This window comes from Oppia nitens, unplaced genomic scaffold (genome assembly GCF_028296485.1).
Source record: "Oppia nitens isolate AA-2021 unplaced genomic scaffold, nextdenovo-longstitch-racon4-pilon3 scaffold6_pilon_pilon_pilon, whole genome shotgun sequence".
Lineage (NCBI taxonomy): Eukaryota > Metazoa > Arthropoda > Arachnida > Sarcoptiformes > Oppiidae > Oppia > Oppia nitens.
This window is the reverse complement of record NW_026533250.1, coordinates 1789874-1805127: the sequence shown is the minus strand read 5'-3', so window position 1 is coordinate 1805127 and position 15254 is coordinate 1789874. Positions and strand designations below refer to the sequence as shown.

The 15254-nt window shown below is 27.4% G+C and overlaps 3 protein-coding genes across 6 annotated transcripts in view; 1 reads left to right on the top strand and 2 right to left on the bottom strand.

Annotated features, from left to right (window-relative positions):
• The window catches only part of LOC128962158 (protein tiptop-like), a 31410-nt gene extending 25934 nt beyond the window's left edge, over window positions 1–5476 (bottom strand). For both annotated transcript variants that reach the window (XM_054308509.1, XM_054308511.1), the window contains exon 1: window positions 5178–5476. In XM_054308509.1, the coding sequence (XP_054164484.1) occupies window positions 5178–5220 (43 nt within the window). In that variant the 5' untranslated portion in view covers window positions 5221–5476. The remainder of the gene's footprint in view (window positions 1–5177) is intronic.
• Window positions 5477–7368: 1892 nt separating this feature from the next.
• LOC128962039 (protein RER1-like) lies at window positions 7369–9076 on the bottom strand. 2 transcript variants are annotated; one of them, XM_054308360.1, is made up of 8 exons: window positions 8773–9076; window positions 8660–8710; window positions 8380–8433; window positions 8217–8319; window positions 8066–8147; window positions 7864–7999; window positions 7659–7787; window positions 7369–7432 (listed from the first exon to the last, which is right to left on the bottom strand). In XM_054308360.1, the coding sequence occupies exons 1-7, from the start codon at window positions 8848–8850 to the stop codon at window positions 7698–7700; spliced, it is 594 nt and encodes a 197-aa protein (XP_054164335.1). In that variant the 5' UTR covers window positions 8851–9076; the 3' UTR covers window positions 7369–7432; window positions 7659–7697. The 2 variants fall into 2 exon arrangements, with proteins under 2 accessions (XP_054164335.1, XP_054164334.1); XM_054308359.1 differs by having other exon boundaries at window positions 7702–7787.
• Window positions 9077–10580: 1504 nt separating this feature from the next.
• On the top strand, window positions 10581–15254 carry LOC128962973 (ubiquitin carboxyl-terminal hydrolase 10-like). 2 transcript variants are annotated; one of them, XM_054309424.1, is made up of 9 exons: window positions 10581–10782; window positions 11194–11286; window positions 11356–11859; window positions 11916–12893; window positions 12978–13087; window positions 13388–13802; window positions 13861–13983; window positions 14045–14351; window positions 14414–15254. In XM_054309424.1, exons 1-9 carry the CDS (start codon window positions 10759–10761, stop codon window positions 14647–14649), a joined length of 2790 nt encoding a protein of 929 aa, XP_054165399.1. In that variant the 5' UTR covers window positions 10581–10758; the 3' UTR covers window positions 14650–15254. The 2 variants fall into 2 exon arrangements, with proteins under 2 accessions (XP_054165399.1, XP_054165400.1); XM_054309425.1 differs by lacking the exon at window positions 10581–10782 and adding an exon at window positions 11032–11131.

Sequence of the window (15254 nt, the reverse complement as noted above, 5' to 3'; positions counted from 1 at the left end):
AAAAATATAATAATTTTATATACACTCCAATGGGAATATTCATTATAAATAAAAGTTTTATAAAAATGTGAATTTGTTTCGAGAGATTATTAAAAAAACAAAAAGAAAACTCAGCAACAGTTCAGGTGTAAAGTGTCTCAAAATTAACATATTATGTCATAACATATGGATTACTATTACATGTAAACTCTATATATGTAATGCAAATGACATTATTAGCCAATCATATCATTGATTTTTATTTTGTTCAATAAAATTATATTAACAACAACTTCATTGAAATCATTAAATAACAAACAATTATCTTTAAAAATCTTAACTAAACATCACACATAAATCATTAAAAATAAATTTAATGCTTAAAAATTGCTTAATATTTATCATAAATGCTTAATTTTGAGTTCAATAAAAAAAATCATATTAAAATACTAATATATCATAAATTAATAGCTATTCTATAGATACATATTTAGTATAATAAAAATTTAGTATATATTTAGTAGAGAAAATGAAAATTATCAAAATTTATATTTAAAAAATATATAATATCGTTAATCATAATGTTTATTTAAAAATTATTGACATTTATTTAAATAATATTCAAATTGAAAACACTGATTCAAACCTTTTGTTAAGCTTTTGAATAATTATTTGTTTTGTATAAAAGAAAATACTAAATAAAACTTAAGTAATAATTATGATTTTTCGCTGTAAATGATATATAGCTTTGGGAATGACTTTAAAATGATTTGCTGTAAAATTGTTTATTACTCTTTGAGAAAACTTGTTTTGGTTATAATATAATATCATATATAAATATACATATAGTATGGGTTATATTCTCAATATTAATGGTATTAAAAAAACGTTTTACTAATAATTGCTTAATAAGTGATTTGAAAATTTATCACTTCATTGAAATGCAAGCAAAGATCGAGAAATATATAAATTTTGTAAAATATATGAAACAACAAAAATTGAATTCACGAAATCGAGTCAATTGAATACTCAATAATTTTTTAAAAAGTTTTTAAGTTTAGATTAACGGACTATTAAAGCATATTATGTTGGCCTCAAAATAATATTTTTAAATGTTATGCATTCCTTCTAATATTATCTATGTTTATGTAATTAGTATCAATTTTATGTTATAGCATAAATTACAAACAATTATATATTTATTAAATATACAGTTCAATAAATATATCAAACAATGTTTTTGATAAAATATTTTTTAATTTAAATCAAACGGTTAATAAGGGCGATACCAATGGGCACTCTTAGAGAAAAACGATAGGAAGGGGTTCACTAAATATTAGATTTTTATATTAAATGGTTTATCTCATGGACTGAGGGCCTTATGTGGCATTCAATCATATAATTGACTGTTATGATGGTGGGAACAGTTGAAACAAACCATTAAACTATTTCAAAACATGCAAATAATAACCACTCTATTGACTGTCATATAATAATAAATTATTTAACAATTGATTATTTATTTACTTATTGTTTGTCATTAATGTATCGCTGGATTACAAACAAACCGACGAAATAATAAACAAAAGTCAAGTCATTATTAATATTTAGCGGATATTTTACAGATTTTTTTTTAATAATAAAATTGTATTTATATTTTCTGTAAATACTTATCTGTTTTCTCTAATTAGCGAATTTTAAAAATAAAATCCTTTAAAAAACTAAAATTAAACAAAAAATATATTATAAAGTTAATTACGAAATCCAAGTTTAAGAAGAATAACTAAAACTATTGACGAGAAATAAATGTTAACTCTTAAAGTGATTATTGCTATCTATTGGCTATATTTAAGTCCGGTGTTAATCATAGGAATACCAATGTTATCATCAATGATGGGCTCATTCAAACTGACAACTGCCCCGTCTATACTGTGAACCGGTGTTGTATTCATATGAATGATGATATCTAATCACGGGTTTAGTGTTTTTATGATGTCCTGAATGCTTAAACAATAATTGTCCTTAAGGTGTATTGAATGTTGTATTCAAAAATGAATTCAATGAACGCTTATTGGCAGAGAGAGAGAGAGAGAGAGAGAGAGAGAGAGAGAGAGAGAGAGAGAGAGAGAGAGAGAGAGAGAGAAAGAAAGAAAGAGAGATGGTTTATAGTTTTTTAGAGAATAAGGTTGTGTTAGGAAACCCAAACCACTCCCAATCATGCACTCCATACCCGAAAACTTTTGATTTATTATTGCAATTATAATTATTCCCCTCATGCGAGACACAATTATTATTATTATTATGATTACAATACTCGATGTAATGTTGTATTTATGCATTATTGAAATAGTTGTAACATTGTATCAGACAGTGAGACCATCAAGACATTTAAGGGCCAGACTTAGACCAGTGCAACAAATTAATAGCCTTTTTCTCTTTGCCTCAATTTTGATGATTTACATTCAAAATATTAAACTTATTAAACTCAATATTCCTACCAAACCTCCCTCTCATTTCTTTTTAAAAAATATTTTTATATTATTGATGTACTATTACATCAAATTTTGTTGCTAAACAAAACCTCAAACAATAATCAAACAAAAGTGAGATATATTGATATATATAAATATAATGTTATATAATATACATTTATACAGAATATATATATGCGTGTATGTATGTGTGTGTGTGTGTGTGTATTGTATGACCACCGGAACCGACTCACTAGCAAACACATGGTTCTACACCCTTGGGATAGATTAACAAAACGAGACAAATAGTGAGGCAATACTAGACTTATATAACAGTCAGTCTAAGTCAGACTCACTTTTACTCTAAACGCTAAAAAACTCATATCAAAAACATTTATATATTTGTATATACAGTATAATATTGTATTGTATGAAATAATTTGTATTGTATGTCATGTTTGCTGTGACTGTTACTTATGGCACCGGTATGTCACAAACGAATCGATCGATTGATTTCTCTGTCTTTTTATGTCATTTTTGATGTCAAGAATTTGTTTACTAAATGTCTTCTCATTTATACAATACACAAACATTTATCTCTAGTTATGCTTATTTAAGTCAACATTACATATGCAATATAGCAAACAATTGACACAAATTTATTGCCTTAAAATACTATTAATACATTTACAATGATATTATAAGATATATTGTCAATCATTATAATACTAATATTTTATTTATAAAAATATTAACATTAATTAGTTTTAAAAGTGAGTTCATAAATAATTATAATAATTTTGTGCTAATATTTTAATATATATCATATTTAATGTTTGCTTTAAGGAATTCATTGCATAATATAATAGTTTCTTTGTGTTAACGATTAGAGTATTGAATTGATTTTGGTATTAGTTTTAATGTTTAGTGAGACATAATTTTAGTGAAAAAAATTGAAAGCATTTTTAAGAAACATTTTTAATGATTATTATGGACCACATCTGCGCTTTTGATGGCTTAGAGGTCTGACAAACACAAACTTTAAAGCTATTGATGGGTTGCATATAATATACATCACTATTTCGATAATTTATTGTTGATGTTTAAGGAGAGGGGATTGCAATGAGTGAGTGAGTGAGTCAATGAGTGACTATAAGAGAGACTGAGAGAGAGAGAGAGAGAGAGAGAGAGAGAGAGAGAGAGAGAGAGAGAGAGCCTCATAAACGACTACAAGTTCTCAAAACACGTGCTATTATAGCAGTGCTGGTAGTGTTTGGCTATAATATGCCTTCAATGGCAATAGTAAATCATTGGACCCCTGTTTGGGGGCAATATTTGCCTCTCATATCATAAATTAGAAAAATGTGATTTTGGCAAAACTTTTTTAGTGATGGATCGCTTGAAAACCTATGTCCTGTCCCTAACCTTGAGTTTTGAGCTCAAACACCAATAATAGCCAAAAGAGCTTCTGATTTATGGCATTTCATTCACAGATAGATTAGAGAGCGCTCTGAGAGCGGGCGCACAAAGAGATCCGTGACGTTTGACTGACACCACCACCAGATTGATGGATATGAATAAACAGCAGATGGCATATTACCAACCATTGCAGTCACCAACCATTAGGTATGAACTGCACACCCGATTCACTATACGGCTGTGCATTCAGTCACACATCATATGGAAGACAACCAGAATCTCATCAAAGAATTTAACTCAAGAAGAAAAAGAAAAGACAAACAGAGTAAACGAAACTACAGTTAAACATAAAAACAACAGAAACAGTCCCTCTGTTTTTAATCTCAATCTTTGCGGTCAAAAAATAAAATAAAAACATAACTTTGGGTTTGTTTTGATATTAAGTGTTGTATACTACAAATATATGAGTAATTCAATTCAATTTTTATATAAAAAATACCACATATTGTACAGTATATATACAGTATATACTAAATATATATAAAAGTTTTCTCTAAGATTTATAACAACTGGATGAGCAAATGCTAGATAAGTGTTAGTTATGTAATACTTATATAACATATATAATAAGTTATAAGCAGTACATGACATGTTTGTTACTTTTACTGTCATAATGTACTGAAAATCAGTCAGATTTGAGGACAAACTTTTGAATCGATCGCTAAATAAATGAGTGAATAAAGAGATAAAAAGATTAAGGTTTGTAATGGAAGTGTTGTCTTATAGATTGACGACTTGTGTCAAGCAATGGATGCCTGCATTGGCATCAATAGGGCATACGGTGTGCGCAATGCTATTGTGTGAGTGTTTCTCATCTCTTCGCTTGTCATGTCAGTCATGTCAGGTACAGACATATCGAGACAACACATCACACACTGTATGTCAATCAGCGCTCAAATGCTTCAAAACTCTCACTAAAATTCTATTGAATTCTGTCTCAAACATCGATTCTGTGTTTGTCAACATATATATAACATCAATACAATCATTACATTTAATCAATTATTAAAAGACATCACAATTTTTATTATATATATAAACACTTTCTGTAAAGCTTTCGCACAATTATTCATATAATTGTAGTAAAGGTTTGAATTATAAAAAAAACTAATAATAAATATATTGATTAAAGAAGTTATGAGTAAATAAAGAATATTTAGAAGAAATAGAATGTTATATAACAAGTGTTAGTTGAGAGCTATGTTAAGGAAAGGTATGTTAAGGTATGTTAAGGTATGTTAAACTTACATTTGGTGACATGTTTAGGTCTATCCTGCTTTTTTCGAGGCATGACTTTAGCCGAAACATGCACTTAGAGTGTTATATTGTTATACAACAGTTGAAAACACTTGTCTCACAGTTTTTCACATATTATGTAAAAACTGCACAAAACTCTCGTCGGTTGTGTTTACTGTTAGTTTTTGGGCGTTCACTACTTGTTCACTACAAACTTCCTTCTGATCCATTCACAGCAGATGCCTGTGCTTTGAGTGACGTTTAACTGATGGACAGGTTCACAGTCTGATAGACTGAAACACTGATAGAGAGTGACTAAACAGACAGACAGCACACACATACAGATGTGAGAGTCAAACCACGCAATGCTGTGACGATTCTTGTAGTTTATACCATACTATTGGATACCAACCTATCATAACAAACCAATACTCACTCACGAGGATAGGTCTGACATCTGATTTGGAGAGATTAAGACAACACACAAAACACTCATACATTTGTGCAACAAATTTCAAATACATTTTTCTCAATAATCTAACTTATCATAACATATTGTATTTCGATATAATATTATTTTATTGTATATTATATACCTGTTTATCATTTTAGACAGTTTTGATTGACACTCGTTCAATATTTATTTATATTGAAAATAATTCAATATTGATATCATTTCAACATTTGTTTTAATTATATTCATTCAAAAATTTAATGATTCATTAAATGAAGAGTTTTATATTTAATATATGACATAAACTTATTTTAGACAAAAATGATTTAAATATAGTTTTGCAATTTATAATAAAAGTTTTGTAAAATCATTGTATTACTGAAGTAAACTAAATAATAATGATTTTTTAAAAACAATATGCTTTATACATTACATCAATATTTTTAATTTATTGATATTTTAGTAAAATAACTTTTAATTTATTGTTTAATGAATAATATTAAATAAAATATTTTTTTTAAATATATTAGCTAAACAAGATTTAGAAAACACTAAAATTGTTATAATAAATATTTAAATTTATTAAGACTTTATGTTTATAAAACCGATTCGTCACTTAATAGAAGGACATTTCAACAATTTATTATAAATAAAATAATATAATAAATACTTTCCTATAAAAATGTTTATTAATTATGATTGATTAATAATTTTTATCACACAAATAACAATAGTTAAACAATCAATAAGAATTAATTTATAGTTTAATTAAATTATTTTTATAATGCAAAGTTGTAAAATTAATTTTATGCATTCTCATATTAATCAATTGTATTGATCAATATACTGTAAATATCAATAGATAGCTAATAAAGAAATATAATGTACAGTATTGTACTGTACAGTCGTAAATGTATAAACTAAATAAAACTGTATATAAATGTGGAATTTATGTTATAATAGTTTGTTTATTCATATTTTTGAATAATTTTTTATTGATCTTATCTCAGTCATTAACTATTTATATATAAATATATAAAAAATTATTAATAATAAAAATTTATTTAAATTATTATTTTATTATTTTTGTATAATTGCAGTCATAGACTGACATCAATTACAGTATAATTATAGTGAAGACTTTGTAAAACATTGCTTAAATATAAATATATAATTATTTTTACAAACATTTTAATTAAATAAGACACATTGATCAGTCTTATTTTAACATATCAATAATAATTAATCTAATTATTAATATTAATAATTTAAATATTATAATAGAAATATCATAATTGTTATTAAATATAAATACATTTACTTAATACAATAAAGTAGTTTTTCCAAAAATTTAAACTACCCGTACATTTAATTATTAAACTAATATTAATTTACAAAATACAGTTTTGTTTAAATTAATTTATTAAATATAAATTAGACAATTGAATTAAATTTTTAAATAATAAAACAATAAAATATAATATTTAAAACATATATTCTATAAATTAATTTAATAACGTTGTCATAAAAATATCCATAATTTTGATAAAATGGATAAGTGTATAACAACTTTATTAAATAAAACTAATAATTTTAACAAATTTTTTTTAATGAATATTTCAATTAAAATGAAGTGTCATAAACAAAATGTTGTGTTTATCAAAATATATATATAAACTTACAAATATAAATTTAATTTTTTTTCAACAAATTATCCGGACAAACCATTAATAATAGTATTGATTAAATAGTAGCCAATTTTCTACACACATTAGTTTATTTATTTTATAAATCCTGTGTTCCGCTAGGAATACTATAATATAAAAAAAGAAATTTTTAAGAAATATTTCAAAATTTATTTATAAATTACATATTTAAATAACATTAGAAATAATAATTATAATAATAATAATAAAAAGGAAATCAATGGAAATACTACTAAATCTAATGGTTAATTAAAATAAAAATAATGACTACTAATGTTGATAAACAACAATAAAAAACACGTTTTTTCATAGATGTACTGTTCTGTTATATACCGGCGGAACAAACTTTGAGCGAATAATCCTATTTTGAGCTCACTTTGTATAGACTTTTCCTGAGTCTTCCTTTCCTTGATATTTGGTCTTTCCGTGAGTCCACGGAAGATATCGGTACTTAATCATGTGCTGAAAATCATTTAAATTATTTAATTAGTCTTTTAAATCATTTACAGTATATATAATTATCAATTTTTTCAATTACTTTGATTTGTCTTTTCATAGTAATGCCGAAAAGTGTAATGAAATAAAGCAGAAGAATGGGCCAAAAGACTGGAATATTGAAAGCCTCGAAAAATGTACAGAAAAGGGCTATCAGTGTTGCCTTCGTTGAAGTGTACCTACGATTACCAAAAACATCCTAATTATCCTTAATATTCATTTATATAGAGATATCAAATATTTACCAAAACTTAAATTCTGGTAATCTTCTAATGAATGGTCGAAACTCTTCATTAGCATTGGTAGGCAAAGATGGACCGTCAGAATCTATTATAATTGTTTCGTTTTTTTAAATTAACTAATATTTATTATGACAAATATCAGAACTGGACATACCTTCAAAGTCATCATAGATGGCTGGATCTATTTTGGGCGTTAAAAACGCAATCAACATATTTAAGTAATATATACCCAAAGCATAACATATTATATACCATCCCTATAATTAACACATTAATTATAACAATACTAATTTCAACAATAAAACAATTTAACAAACTTGATATATAAACACTCGACCCATAAATATGATAAATATGACTAATGTAAAGACCTGTTATAATTAAATAATCAATTAATTATCAAAAATCAATTATCATTTAATTCAGTCACAAGTCATTTCACAATTGGCCACAAATAACATTCAAATGATAATTGTTTAGATATTTTACTATTTAATTATCAATTTAATGGACTATCGATCCCTAATATTAACTAAATTAACATCAATTGCCGCTAATTATGAAACACATGGACTTTGGTGTCAAATGGTGACCAACCCATCGGTGTGGGACATATGGTGTCCATACGTCGAGCAATGATTGGTATCGCTATTATTAATATAAAGACATTAATCATTTGATGGTATGGTATGTATGTATTTGTGTAATACCTGTGACAGAGTTGTCATGAATTTAGAGACCGCCGATGGTTGGGATGAGTCAACAAATGGTTCGTTCATTGAGTCCATGTTTGCACACAATCTATAGTTGTATTGTATTAAAAGTAACCAAATTGGACGCTGTCTTAGTTGGCCATCAATTGTAAATCACCGAAAAATGCCATTTATTTGTCTAATCTAATGAATGATTAATCAAAATATGACAATCAAGTGATGACTTCACTCATCAAATTGAGACACGAATGCTATACTGACTGTTATTATGACATTAACTAATAGATGGCATTCACTCTCATTTCATATACTATTTCATGCATTAAATGAAAATGCATTCAAACATTAAATTTACTTTACTTTAGATTTAATTAATTAATCGATTGATTGTTATTATAATACTGTATATCATATATGACCCACATTTTAATCATAGCATATATAATGTATTATATAATAGTTATATATTATATGTTATGCAATACTAATGCATTGATTGTCACACATGTGTAACTAAATGCCGGTTTTGCACTTAATTCACATGAAATACACGATTCAATTGTCATTTAAATGCTTATATAATATGTAATATATTATAGATATGTATATCATTTTCAATTTAATTATTTATTATATTTTTGTCATTTTCATAGATAATCTTCTTTACATTTAGACTATTGAGACAATAAAATCAAATAAAAGCAATTGTTGTCATTGAATATGTAATACAATTGTTTATATCATTGAAAATGTGGTCCAAAACTATTTGCAAAGCAATCATAGGATTAGTGAATCATTAATACAGTTATTGAGTCTATATTTAGGATGAGTTCATAGTATAAGTCAATTGCAATACTAATAGAAAACAATGGAATGCTATGAATGTAAGTGACTATCGATAGTAGTGTTCATCCAATTGACTGACAATTACTGCTTTCATATCAATTATAGTCTAATGAAATGTCAATCACTTATAATTACAATAGATTTCATTAAAGGTCTTAAAAACTAATATTTAATACCATTTTAAACATTAATATTGAAATCAATTTCAATAAAAAGGGGATTTAAAATACATGTATATTGCGTAACGTTTTACACATTTATGTATACATTAGACGTGTAACGGTTCGGTCAGTAATGCATCCAATTTGCAAAACGGATAATTCATTTCAATATCTAATTATAAAGTTTTATATTTGATACTAACAAATGTTAAAATAACATAAATATATTGTTTTATTGATATAATAATATGAAAACATTGATAAAAATATATATTTATTTAATTTGTATATTCAATGGATTGGTTGGATATGTGTGTCAGTCATGTATTAAATGTATTGCGTATGTGTTGTGTGTGAGCACAGTGTGAGTTATGTGTATAAGTTAGTGATGTTAAACTCAGTGTATTTATGTTTAAGTTAAATATTAAATTCAAAATAGTTTAATCAAGTTATAATTTTATAAATACAATAGTAAATAATTATAAAAATTAAATATAAAGTTTCTGATAAAAATAAATAAATTCTATACCATTATTGATTACTATTTAATACTGTATATAATTAAATTTATTCACTTGTATTATCAATTTTATTCAAAGTCAAATTTTGATTAAATTTTAGGTTATTGTCAAAATTTAGATTAAACACAATTGGAAATTATGATTTTTAAAAACGCAAAAAATCGATATACTTTATAAATAATATTGATTTTTATTAAATTTTAATTTAACATTAAGTGGTTAAACAAGTGTTGAATTATTAATATTTTTAATTTGAATTAATTGAATAGTGATTTGAATTTTGAGAATTTGAAGTCATTTGCAACCTTACTATGACTGCAATCCAATGCATGTATACTATAGTTGTGTATTAATATGTATTTAGTGTCAGCACTGGTATCCAGTCGTCATCACATCAAACATGTCGTCCTATAGCGAGGCATGAATGACATGATTGCCATATATTTGTATTAATTATGGACTCAAATCACATAAATGAGGTAACGTATGATTACATATGACTGTCCATTATCCAACTGACCATCTGTTTGAACCCATATAAGCTCTATTGAGTTACTTACCCGACCTATAGGTGCCAACAAATGGTTAACTATTGACTCTATGTTTGCCACACATTGTATACATTGACAGTCATTACTACATAACTTAATCACTGCTTTTAATTGCTATTTATATTTTTAAATGATTTGATTTATTGTCAATTGTTTGGGATATTAATTGAGAAACCAATTGAAAGCAATACTTAATAATTGCTATTATATTGATATAACATATGTTTTAATGATTGCTATTCGGAGTAATAAATAGATACTAAAGACGACAATCAATGTATTGCATCTATTAATAGACATTTTGTTGATTTTGTTTATTATCTCATTATCTCATTCAAGGCAATGGAGTTCTTAGACTTAAGCGATGCTAACGACGATGAGAAGGCCGACGCTATGGCTATCATTGGATCGGTTCCTTTCAATGGCGTTGAAGTATATTATCCTATATGTTATTATCATATGTTTAACTGATTTAATGGTTTTTTGTTGATTTGATAATAGTTTCCTTTTGAAATGACACCATTTGTTAATAAAATGCGGATAAAAGTATCTCACGAGTCATTCAATAGTTTGTCACAAGAGGTTGATTCTGGCGTCGATAATAGGCAACCGGCAATTGAGACACCAGTCAACTCTTCAGCGCCATTAAGACATTCACCGAATCAGTTTGTGACAACTCATACTCCCGAAACAGTGCCACAAACGACAAACTCGGTTCCTTATATGGAAATGACACAAAACATGTCAAATGGTGCACCTGTTGTGTGCGCACCGCCGCCACAACAATACATATATCAAACACAACCTCAATATCAATACCAATCACAGCCGCAAATTGCCAATCATTACTATCAAATGTCTCATAACGGAGCGCCTATTGTTCTTAATACAGGCAAAGATATGAACAAAGTTAGACAATCGGTTCCGGGTATAAACACCGGTAAATCTGGAAAAATTCATAACGATATCAGAGCTCCTTTTTATTCTTCCAATCAATACCAAGAGGTATGTATACAATGAATATGTAGTGAATTAGATTAATATATTGATAACATTAACAGATACCACAACTGATTGATGCTAATCGTACGTCTCAGGCAATAGTAAGCGATACCATAGTGACTATGCCATCAGTGCAACCAATGTTCACACCTGGATTTTCTCATATATTGCCACCATTTGCCGGGGCACAGATGTATTTGATTGCTACTCCCGAAGGATCCTATATTACCTATGGTTTGCCTCAGAATGTTCCCATAACCCAAACTCAACAACTGTCGGGCCCACACACAGCCACTAATGGTGAGACAAACTCTGCCAACTCATGTAAAGTGCCTTTAAATGGTTTCAACGCTGTCGAGAATGAAATCGAAAGGTGCAATGATAACCAACTAAGTGATGAACTCAGTGAAGAACCAAACAGTGAATCAAATAATGATTTTAATGACAATATTAATGATAACGAAATTGAAATTCAAGACTATAACGAAAATACTGAGACAAACATTGATACCAATGATGCAAGTGATGTGAAAGTTAGTGATAATGATGCGATTGAATCGGTTGAATCAGAAGAAACTCTCAGAGAGTCTCCAGAAATAGAAAATAATAATTTGGTTGATTCAACTCAAACAAGCACTTCGGCACCGACGACACCTCCAGCAAACAGCACCAGCAATGTGTGGGCTAATAAAACTAACCGTTTGTGGGCCGACCTATTTAAAGACTCATCCGCTCCTAATCATCCCTCGTTAATGTCATCTAACCTCTCATCACAAACGACTGGTGGTTTGACCACCGGCTCAATAGTCAGCCATAACTACAATGATTATAATTTATCTGAAAGTGACAGTCATTTGAATTCTAGTTTTGTTAACAATAGTGAAAGTGAAGCTCAAATTAAACGCATTCCCATTAATTGCGATTCATTTGCCAGAAAACTATCCAAAAAAGTTAAAGAAATGCATTTAAAACATTTCTTACCATATCTTATACCCGCAGGTCTTGTCAATCGTGGCAACTGGTGCTACATTAACGCCGTATGTATTTCAATAGTTTATAAGTTTTTAATTTTGAATATAATTTATTATTTTAATTAATAAAATTTTTGATTGATTGGACAGACCCTTCAAGCATTGGTAGGTTGTCCTCCGTTTTATAATTTAATGCGAGATATCGGAGAAATGTCTGACATTTATAGAGAAAAATCGTCGACACCTATAATTGACAGCTTGTGAGTTGTGTTTGATATTGATTTAAAATATATTACATAAAATGAAATTATATTGTCGTATAATTTGATGTTTGTTTTTCGACTTAAAAGTTAGTTATAGTTGTTTTATGTTTAAGATAATATTTTATAATAACATCAACTTATTTTTTTTACAATTTTACAAAATTGTAAATATTTTTATATATCTACTGTATATTTGTAGTGCAAAACTATTAACATGAATCTATATTTGAGTCATATTTTATATAAAAAAAATTTAATGTTTTAATTATAATTATTAATTTGTTTTTATAATTATAGAGCAAAGTTTTTTAGTATGTTAACTCCAAGCGAACATTTAACACGAAAACAAAAAATTGGTATTAATTTGACGTCAGAGGAGATGCCCAAAGCTGAACCCATTGAACCACGTTTTATATATGATATGCTATCTGTTCTTAAGGAAGAATGGGGTCTTAAAGGTCGTCAAGAAGATGCCGAAGAATTTTTGTCATTCATTTTGAATGGACTTCACGAAGAAATGATAGCACTTTTGCAATACAATGACAATGCGATAAAAATGTTGAACGGAGATACTGTCAATGGACACACCGATAAAGATCAAACCCGATCACAATATAATGATTTGAATCAAAATGACATGAATTGTGATGACGACGACGCAAACCTATGGAAAGAAGTCAGTTCAAGACATAAGGCATTGCCCACACGCTCTGTAAGACAAAAATTATTATAATATATATATAATTTTATTAATTTATAAATAAATTCAGACAAAAGTAGATTCTTCTCCAATAATGGAAATATTTGGCGGCTCAGCCCTTTCAATCATAACTGCTGGTTCATATGCACGCGGCAATAGACAACCATTTTTTGCTCTGCAATTAGACATTCAGGTAAATAGTAAAGTAATTATACAGCTAATAGTTTAATGCAATTAATTTTATTTGTTAATAGTCTGATAGAGTAAAGTCAGTAGAGGACGCACTTAAGTGTTTGACAACTTCGGTATCAATTCAAGACTATATTTGCCCGAAAACCAAACAAGCAATAGATGCGAGCGCTCAGACATATTTAGAAACATTACCTCCAATTCTTATACTTCATTTGAAACTTTTTGTTTATGATATGGACGGAGGATGTCGTAAACTAATGAAAAGAATTGAATACCCGGTAGACTTGGAGTTACCGCGAGAGTGTCTTCACTTCGACAAATGGGAGAGAGAGAAGAACTATCAGCTAAAACGATATAAATTATTAAGTGGTTTGTTTGACTTTAATTAATATATTTAACAATAGATTTAAATTTATTTATACATTAAATAGTTGTGTATCACGACGGCTCTGAGGCAGTTAAAGGACATTATGTGGCCGATGTATATCACATTGGAAGCAATCAATGGCTCAGATGTGATGACCAATCAGTGAAAGTGATCAACACTACTAAAGTGCTCAATACTGACTCTTCACGAACTCCTTATCTATTATTTTACCGACGATACGACACTCTTTACAACAAACATACACTTCATGCAAATAATTCAAAATCATATTATCATTAATTGCAAGTTATATTCAATATACAGTATATTTATAATACAACGCATATAATAATAATAAGTGTTTATACAAATTGTTTTTTGACTGGTCTTCCCGTTTAACAGTTATAATTAAAAGAGTAATAAGTTATGAGTAAAAAGACAGTTATGTTTTTGCTGTGCTTTCTATGGACTAAATGCTGTGATAAGTGCTTAATGGGACGTTATGACAAAGCTATTGATATTAGATATAATTGAATACGTTATTAAGTAAATCTATTTCTAAATTTTATTAATAAATTTGTTATCAAATTAGTGCTAAAATTAAATTGAAAAATGAACGATATAACCGTCCAATTAGTTTGTTTGAAGGCTATTACCGTAAAATTTAATTTATTATTCATTACAACACAACCGTCCAAATATTGAACCGTTATATTAAGTGTGCGATCATACGATATATATCAAAATAAATTAACAAATTATTATTGAAGATATTATCATTTTTAGTTTATTAATCGACGATATTAACAAACAATGGATCGTTTTACTAATTGATAACTAAAATTAGTTATATTAATAGTTGATATATGAAAATAAATTTATTATTAATAATGTGAGAATTAATT

Excerpts from the sequence above, each read along its gene's own strand:
- LOC128962039 (XM_054308359.1), bottom strand. The coding sequence starts at position 8,850 with ATGGACTCAATGAACGAACCATTTGTTGACTCATCCCAACCATCGGCG. Across the intron at positions 8,148-8,216 it reads CATCTATGATGACTTTGAAG|ATTCTGACGGTCCATCTTTG; the intron begins GTATGTCCAGTT and ends CAATTATAATAG. Across the intron at positions 8,000-8,065 it reads TTACCAGAATTTAAGTTTTG|GTACACTTCAACGAAGGCAA; the intron begins GTAAATATTTGA and ends TGGTAATCGTAG.
- LOC128962973 (XM_054309424.1), top strand. The coding sequence starts at position 10,759 with ATGGACTCAAATCACATAAATGAG. Across the intron at positions 13,088-13,387 it reads ACACCTATAATTGACAGCTT|AGCAAAGTTTTTTAGTATGT; the intron begins GTGAGTTGTGTT and ends TTATAATTATAG. Across the intron at positions 14,352-14,413 it reads ACGATATAAATTATTAAGTG|TTGTGTATCACGACGGCTCT; the intron begins GTTTGTTTGACT and ends TACATTAAATAG.